The 9,057-nt window shown below is 39.7% G+C and overlaps 1 protein-coding gene across 1 annotated transcript in view; it reads left to right on the forward strand.

Moving 5' to 3' along the window:
- si:ch211-207e14.4 (interleukin-17 receptor D) overlaps nucleotides 1-9,057 on the forward strand; it is a 26,168-nt gene that overhangs the window by 2,544 nt on the left and 14,567 nt on the right. The window contains exon 2 of the mRNA XM_046055671.1: nucleotides 7,066-7,150. Within this exon, the coding sequence (XP_045911627.1) occupies nucleotides 7,066-7,150 (85 nt within the window). The remainder of the gene's footprint in view (nucleotides 1-7,065; nucleotides 7,151-9,057) is intronic.

Below are 9,057 nucleotides of genomic sequence, written 5' to 3' on the forward strand. Positions count from 1 at the left end.
GAATAGGATTCCAAACAGATGATTAATGCCTTTACTACAACCCCGTTTCCAAAGATTTAATCAGGCTGTGTAAAATGTAAATGGAAACAAAATGTGATCATGTGCAAAACATTGAAACCCCATATTTGATTATAATGGCACAAAGACAACTTATCAAATGTTGAAACTGAGAAATGTTATTTTTGGAAAATGATTGGCCCATTTTGAATGAACCACATCACAACTTTCAAAAAAGTTGTGAAAAAGTTGTTTAAATGGCATCAGGGTTTATATTAAATAACATTGTAATTATTATTGTTACTATCACTAAATTAATAATAGTAGAATATAACTTAAAGCTATACTAAACGTGGAGAAGGTGGGCAATATAGTTATTTTTATGCAATATTAATGAAAGCCAGCATGTGTATATACACATTTATTTATCAAGGAAACAAATCAAAACATACAAGACCAAACAAACTAAAATGCACTAAACTAGAGACAAAGTGAAGACAAAGATGTGTTGCAGACAGAGGAGGCCAAGTGGAACAGAGTCGGTCAAAGACTGTCGGTGTCAGGCATAACATTCTAACAATTTAGTGGTGGCTAAAGCTATATATTTACAAAAGCTAAACAGTCCTACGTGTGAAAAAACTTTGTCTTTAACTGAAATAAAATTTTAAAAAAACAAGGCTTTACAAAAAATGATAACTAACTGAAACTGTTTTGTAGGTTTGCAAATCTATCTAAAAAAAAAAAAAAGATAAAGTTGCAAGCAGCGTTGAACGGGTCCTCACCCCCTTGCACCTCAGGTGGCGCGACAGCTGAGGTCTCTACACAGCAGGCCTGCTGACACGGCTCTGAACTTAACACTGCACATATTACACAGGTGAAGTGTGGAAATTATTTGTGGTTGATGTGTCAGTTACTTATTCAATTCAAAGTGGCTGACTTGCAGTTGGGTTTAGGGTATAGCTCTCAAAAAACAGCTTCTTGTTCCATGGCAAATAATTAATAATTACGCACCAAGGAAACAGCATTGGACGAGAATTTTGAGATCGATGTGGTAAAACTGCTATGAGGAGCATATAAGCCTCTCCATGGACATTGTTGTCCGTTAAGGTACGGGTATAAAGGGTAGAAATATACTGTGTTTAATGAGGCATAAGAGATAAAGTTTGAAACATTCCTGATGCCAGTAAGTGGGGCTATCACTATGACTGGTCGTCTCTAAGGGGTTAATGTGAATTTTGGGACAGATCTGACCATGTCTAGTCCATTTATATGCTACTTACTTTTTCTTGATGAAACATCAAAATTCATTGTATTTAGTCTATAGCCTATCAATAAAACAAATTCAAATAAAAAACATACAAAACAAACAAACAAGCTCAACTTAAATAAAGGCTTTAGGACCATGTGGATGCAGCGGATTACACAAGGGCGTCACTTGGTGTTGAAAAGTGGTGGGTAAATGTAAGGCCTCATATTAGTGGCGTGACCAAACACTTAGTCCACGAGATGTGAGAATACACAATATTGGAGTCATGAAAACAAGATACTATAATGGTATTTTGAATAAATATTCATTGATGAAATAGGCTATTTGATTGGGATTCTGAGCATTAAACTCTTAATTTCCTGCATTCTACAGACATTTTCTGCACCAATTTATGGTGGAAATGTCTATTTATATGAAGGGAAACAAAATGCATGTGGCCGGTGACAAATCAGAATATAAAAATAGTATTGAATATAATGCAGTAAATGCTTGTTTTTTTTTTACCTTAAGTTACTTTTACTTTTACTAATTTTCAGAAAACTTTTACCAAATGCTTTCAAACAAAGTGGTGGGGAAAAAATCAGCCATTTCAAAAAGTGGTGGGGACATGTCCCCAGTGTAAATGACACCTATGTGTTTACACCATCGCAACCTTCATTTCAAGTTGAAAAACTGTTTCCCCGTTGATGGTCAGTGTCCAGACCTGGGGAAACAAATGAAGCGCATGACAACGTTGTGCGCGCATTAACTGAGAGCACCGCTGTTCACAGGCAGAATTTTGGGCAATAAATACGTTTAGCGAATTTCAGGGTGGGTGAAATAGGGTGAAGCGCCTCCCCATGAAGAGAGACGCTGTGTGAATTTACGCACGAGCCACAGCAGAATAACTTCATATTTAAATCTCCCGACAAGCTGACTGAATCATCAGGATCTAATGTTAAATAATATGCTGTCTTCTACACATACAATAGCTCATAGTCCAGGTTCATACAGAGACACTGTTTGGAGTAAAGCAGCTGTCCTCCTGATCAATTCTGAGCTCCATCAGAAAAAGTTGAATTCTGTTTTCCCTGCAGTTTACTTTGTCTCACCTGTCAAGTTTTAAACTATTTTTTGTTTTGTTTTGCTGCATAAATGTCCAACGATATTAACTGTGACATTACTCCTCGGTGTGTCTCCAACGTTGACAGCGTTGTGTTGGAGAGATTTGTGCGGTGGAGAGAGATAAGGTGCTTTGTGAATATATACGCTGCGTGCAGCTCTGCAATGATTTTTAATAGGCCTAGTAAAAAAAATCGAAAATCAATATGTGGCGTTCAGCGTTGATATTAAGGTACTGTTCAGCTGCACTATCTGTGGCTTCGCTGTCCTCTCTGGTTAATCTTTCTCCCATGAACAGGGCTGTGGCATCTTTCTCCGGTCTTAGCGTCTGTGGCCCTGGTACTACAGAAAGAGTTGATTACATTTACTTGCATTTCAGTTAAACTCTGCTTTTCCATTTTCTGTTGGAGCTCGTTTTCTAGCTGTCAGTGTCACTGTGGTGTGTGAGTGAGATGGATGGGGCTAAGGGCTGCGTAGACGTTCATGTGGAATACTCGACAGGTCTGGGGAGAAGGGGGGTTGGCCCGTGTCACTCAACCTTCTGCCAACTTTTTCATTATTAGTAAAAAAGTATAGGCTAAGGAAGGCAGCCCACCGGCCCCGAGGTTAGCCACCCCACCGGGATTTGTCATGGTACTCCAGATGGCCAGGCCGGTACTGTGCGTGTCTAGTTTCGCAATTATTATTTCGAGGTTTCGCAATGAACGAGATTCTCTGTGTAATGTCAAAATCCTATGTATTCGAATGACATTTTCCTGCACCGTTCAGTTTGCAATAACAGCGCCACTTATTGTCTGAATTGCATCAAATGTCGCATTCGTTGTCGGGGGCACTTGGTGAATATATGGCCAGAATTTCATATTAAAGGGACTTGTGGTTACAGAGATATAAAATGAATGTATGTCTATGGGAATGTCATTTGATATCGATTAACAGCGCCACCTGGAGGCGATTGACACCAAATTTCATTCAGACCCTTGGGAAGGCATGGCACATAAGGTCCCCAATGTTGGTGTACATTGTACTCCCCAAAACTAAGATACAACATCATATCCTGTTTTTCAGTTTTGGTGTAAATGATTGTTGTTATGATTTTCACATTTTTTTACGTATCAAAATTTCCTGAACAAACTTTCATCAGCTCGGTCCAGAAATAGTCCGTGCCAAGTTTGGTGCCGATGGGATTCACGTCAATCTGACTTGTGGTTAAAGAGGAAGACATAATTGCTGATACACAGCGCCACCTAGGCGCTAATTGCCAGATAGAGGCTGTGTCCGAAATCCCCACTCATTCAATACTCCCTACTCCCTATGTAGGGAGTTGTATGTAGAGCACTATATAGTGAGCTCACTCGCATTATTAAAACAACACTTTCGGATACTACTCCGATCGTTATTTTGGCACCGTTAATTATATCATTGCCGTCGGACAATCACTTTTTTCTGTCAGCGCAATGCATGATGGTATGTAGGACTTGGTTAGTGACCATCGGTTGTACACTACTTTTCAAAATGCATTCTTGGATACATTGAGTGGACTCTAGGGTATTATAATAATTACTATACATTCGGACAGCACTACAAAATAGCGAGCTCACTATATAGTCCACTATATAGTGAGTCCATATATAGTCCACTATATAGTGAGTCCATATATAGTCCACTATATAGTGAGTAGTGGGTGATTTCGGACACAGTCTCCAAGTTTGGTGTAGATCAGCCATTCCAAACCTAAAATATGACATCACTTCCTGTATTTTGTGTTTTTTGCAAACATTTGTTAGGTTATAATTGGGATATTTTGTGGCGGATCAAAATTTCCTCTACAAACTTTTATAAGCTTGGTCCAGAGATTGTCTGTGCCTAGTTTCGGAGGAGTTAATCAAAATAGGTTTTTCAGTTTTTGCGATGTAGCAAAAAAAAAGCCAGGAGAATCGGCTCGATCCCCGAACGTTTTCAATATGCGCCTTTATATGTGAGAGTTCCAAGCCCAAACGCAATACCCTTGCTTATAGCGCCCCCAAGAGGTAGAAGTGTGCGATTTATTGCGCCTGAGGTTATTGTGGTGACCTGGACCTACTCTAGCTGCAGTATCACTTTTCGTTACGGAAGAATAAAAATAATAAAAATAGATGTCTTGCAATCGCGGTTCCCAGCCACACTCGGACTTCGACCCCTAATTAAAGCTGCAATTAGTGTTGAATAGGCCCTTGCCCCCATGCGTGCCTCGGGTGGGGCGACAGCTGGGGCCCTTACACCGAATGCCGCAGAGCTGACACGGCTCTAAAGGGATAACTGCACATATCACACAAGTGAAGCGTGGTAAATATCAAACAAAGTGTGGAGTAGGACAAACATCCAGGCCCCAGTTCCAGTCTCTGAGTAACCCATAACCCTGACAGACTGCTTCAAATTCCTCAACAGTAAACTCTAAAATGGAACATCAACAGCAATCACATCGTCAAAAAGGCCCAGCAAAGACTGTACTTACTTGAGGAAGCTCAGACAGTCTCACCAAGAACAGACTGTAGCAGATTGTCAGGAATACCTCCAACGTAATCGGTTTTGACCTCCTTCTAGTCAACTCACTGTACATAAAGTGCACCTTCAGCTAAACTAAATTAACCAAGGACTTGTCCTACCAAACATCTAAATGATCTTAAATCACAAATCAACATAATTTGCTTTGTAAGCACAGTTCATGGCTGCAGTTATAAGCATCCAGTTATCTCTAATCAAAATGTATCAATGTCCAACCTCTCAAACAAAAGCTAATCTCCCACTGAGATCAGCTGTATAGCTCAAATCACCAAAATTATGGACTAATTAGTTAATATATACAGTATCTCACAAAAGTGAGTACACCCCTCACATTTTTGCTACAATGTAAAGTAGTGAGTGTGCAACTTGAATAACAGTGTAAATTTACTGTCCCCTCAAAATAACACATCACACAGACATTAATGTCTAAACCACTGGCAACAAAAGTGGGTACACCCCCAAGTGATTTGATCCCTGTTTCATTGTCAATCATAGCTTTTAGTCATCAATGGGATTAGACTGCACAGGAATAATTTCAAATTAATCAGACTAATACTCTAGGAAGAATTTGTAAATCGCCAAAAATTACAATTAAATCCAAAATGACAGACTTCCTGTTTGGTGTCGGCATCTGTCAACTGTCATTAAAACAAAGACATGCTGTATAACATTAAACATTACTATAAGCTATTATTCCATTTTATATCACTCATTCTAAATTGTGACTTAAGTGTATTTATAACAAGGCAGAGTCAATGGGTATAATGTACTGTGGAACATGGTTGGAAATTTTTGGCACACAGTGGTATGAACTGGTATTACTATTGATTATAGAACATTTAATCAAAATGTCGTAATGACTTATGAACTTTGCTATAGTGCCTAATGCATGTTTGTAAGAGATTATAACAATTGTTATATGTTGTGTTATGGAAGCATTATATCGTGTTGTAAATATATGCATAAGTCATTATAGCGATGAGCTTCATAGAAAGTGTTACCAATTTTATCTGTAATTCTCAGTGACTCACATATCTAGAGAAATGTTCATCCAATCTACCTCAAACTTAACATTAACATTATAAAAAAGTTATTAATATTACCCTAACATTTGACCACTAACAGCCAATTCCATGCCAATGAAGCATAATGTTAACGTAAACATACATGTTGACAGGAGATGTTATCTTCACTAATACATCCCTCTTTATAAGCCAGATACACACAAAGTGAAAAAAAGGCAAATTTACAGTATCACCACATACTCGACAGGAACACAGAACACTCACAACCACCACACGATCAGCCAACATAATGTTTTTTGAGGTCAAGGGGTCGCACGTCCCACTTAACTTTACATGTTCACCACGTCTAGCTACCCCAAAATTAGCCGCCTTAAATCCAGCAATCAGTTATCATATATTAACATCACTTATTGTCATCTTACCTCTGCTGACAGAGGCTCAGGAGTGGCTGTTCCACCAGTGTATGAATGTGTGTGAATGTTAGTTTCTGTTTAAGCACCTAGGCTCAGTGTACGAAAGTGTGTGAATGGTGAATGCAGATGTAGTGTAAAAGCGCTTTGAGTGGTAGAAAAGACTAGAAAGGCGCTATACAAATATGGAGCATTTACATTTACATGCATGTACTGAATAACATGGGCACCAACAGCTGTGTTCACTTTTGCTTTACCTGCTCTGTGCTTGTAAAATATCGACCGTGTCCACGTTTTCTAACTTGTGTGTTTCTCTGCAGGTGTAAATTGTGAGCACTGTGTCTTCTTCACTCTTGGGGAAGAACTTCCACACCTTAGACATATTTTAGCTTGTGTTTGTGTGTGGCTAGCGGGCTACTGTCTGTGCTGCTGTGCACGTTAGATAAAACACTGTCCAGCAAAGCACGTGTGTAACGTTTAATGTGACCGGCAGAAAATCTGACATTTGACGCTGCTCACCCTGGTCCCTGGTTATGGCCGATTAAGCTGAAAACCGGCCTATTCCGGTCAATCGGTGCATCCCTAATTTATACAATAGATTACCTTTTTTGTCCAGGTTGTTCACCTGGCGTGAACAGTTTGCAGATAACATTCAATATGCCAGTATGCAAAAATGCAGTTTAAAGTTCTAAGTTTGAATTCATTATTGCTTTCTTCTTTGCAGGGAGGCCCTGGGTGTGAATACTGCAGAATCACCAGAGCGGATGTCAACAGGCATCTGGGTTTAAACTCAATGGGAGTGTTTGGAAGTAAGTCTGATTCAGACAGGCTGCGCTTGAGCTCACAGCCTACCTACAAATGACTGCAGGACTGGGGACTAATTACCCTGATAAACTGTGTTAAAGCATTGACTGCACTATAAACCCCAGTTGGTCAAACATATTTTGGTGGGAGTGAGATGTTCCTCTTTAAATTTTCTATCCTGCATGTCCTCAACTTGAAGCTACTTTTCACCATTGTATAGAGCAGATGTCCCAGTGTTTTAACTTCATATTAGGATTTGAACACAGGCTAGCTTAAAGAGCAAAAACAGAGCGGGTATGACCAGTTGTCATCACTGAGGTCAAAAAGCCAAAACAAAAGCCAACTGCTTTAAGCCTATGTCTTATTATCTAACGGATGAAAAATAAAAATAGAAACTGTTGGTAATGTTAAACGTTGCTTTGGCAACACTGTCAGTATTAGGACGGCTAGCTGAATGGCTAACTGAGTGACTAGCAGCAGCTGCTGTTAGCAGTAGTTATCAGCTAAATTCACTGGTAACATACAAAGATGGTAAATCATTAAAAGTGGAGGTGGGGGCGCAATTTAGATTATCTTGTAGAGCGCGCGGCCCATGTACAAGGCTGAGTCCTTACTGCAGCAGACCTGCAGCCCTTTCCTGCGTGTTGCACCCCCGTCTTTCTCTACTTCGTTTCCTACTACTATGACAGTCCTGTCCATTCTTGGTTAAAAAATGCCCAACAACATAATATGTAATAAAGCTTTGTTTAAACCTCTGCCCTCTTGGGGAAGTTGGCCAATCAGAAGCAAGTGGGCTTTCAGTGAGGGGGGCCTTAAAGAGCCAGGAGCTAAAACTGAGTGTTTAACAGTATGACAAAAATAATGTGTTTTTTAACTTTAAAGCATGTACACATTTTCTAGTAGAAACCCTAAATACAAATATGAACCTGAAAATCAGTATTCTACGGCACCTTTAACAACACTTGGACAGCTACCAGTTAAAATATGGACACAATAAACTACAACAGCTCTACAGAAGTTACACCATCACCAGATTGAGACTGAAAGCTGACATTAAGGAGACAAAGCGATGACATCCAGGAGACTGGAAGAGACCTTAACACAAGGGTTGGCGGTATTTACTTTCATACCTTCCTGATATTTCACAAGGGTATATACAGTACATGATGGTATTTGTGTGAAAAAAGCAGCTGAGCTGCTGCTGATAGCATAGCAGAAGTCACCGTAGCATGTACAACATTGTCTAACCTATATTGCTGTGTGTCTAATGTGCAATTAGCATATGCACATCACTGGACTGAACAGAGATGATGAGCAGACAGCTTCGTCCATGTTAGCTGACTCGAGGTTATGTTCAAGGAACCTATTGTTTTTGTAGAGATTTTTTATTAGGGCTCTAGCACTTTGTGCACGTGCACCAACGGTTCCTGGCACGAAGTGCAAGGGCTTGTTTTTATAAAGATTATTAGGGGTCCAAGCCTGAGTGAACTGAAGGCCGCAGCCTAAACCCTAAATGCTATGTACAGTGGGGGAAATAAGTATTTGACCCCTTGCTGATTTTGCAGGTTTGCCCACTTACAAAGAATGCAACGATCTATAATTTTAATCATATGTACATTCTAACAGTGAAAGACAGAATCCCAAAGAAAATTCCAGAAAATCACATCATATAAATTTATTAAAATTGATAACCATCTGATGAGGAAAAACAAGTATTTGACCCCCTGGACAAACAGCATGTTAATATTTTGTAGAAAAGCCATTATTGGCCAGCACAGATGTCAAACGGTTTTTATAGTTGGTGACAAGGTTTGTGCACATTTCGGCAGGGATGTTGGCCCACTCCTCCCTGCAGACAGCCTCCAAATCATTCAGGTTCCGAGGTTGTCGCCTGGCAACTCGAATTTTAAGC

Source organism: Micropterus dolomieu, linkage group LG08 (genome assembly GCF_021292245.1).
Source record: "Micropterus dolomieu isolate WLL.071019.BEF.003 ecotype Adirondacks linkage group LG08, ASM2129224v1, whole genome shotgun sequence".
NCBI lineage: Eukaryota > Metazoa > Chordata > Actinopteri > Centrarchiformes > Centrarchidae > Micropterus > Micropterus dolomieu.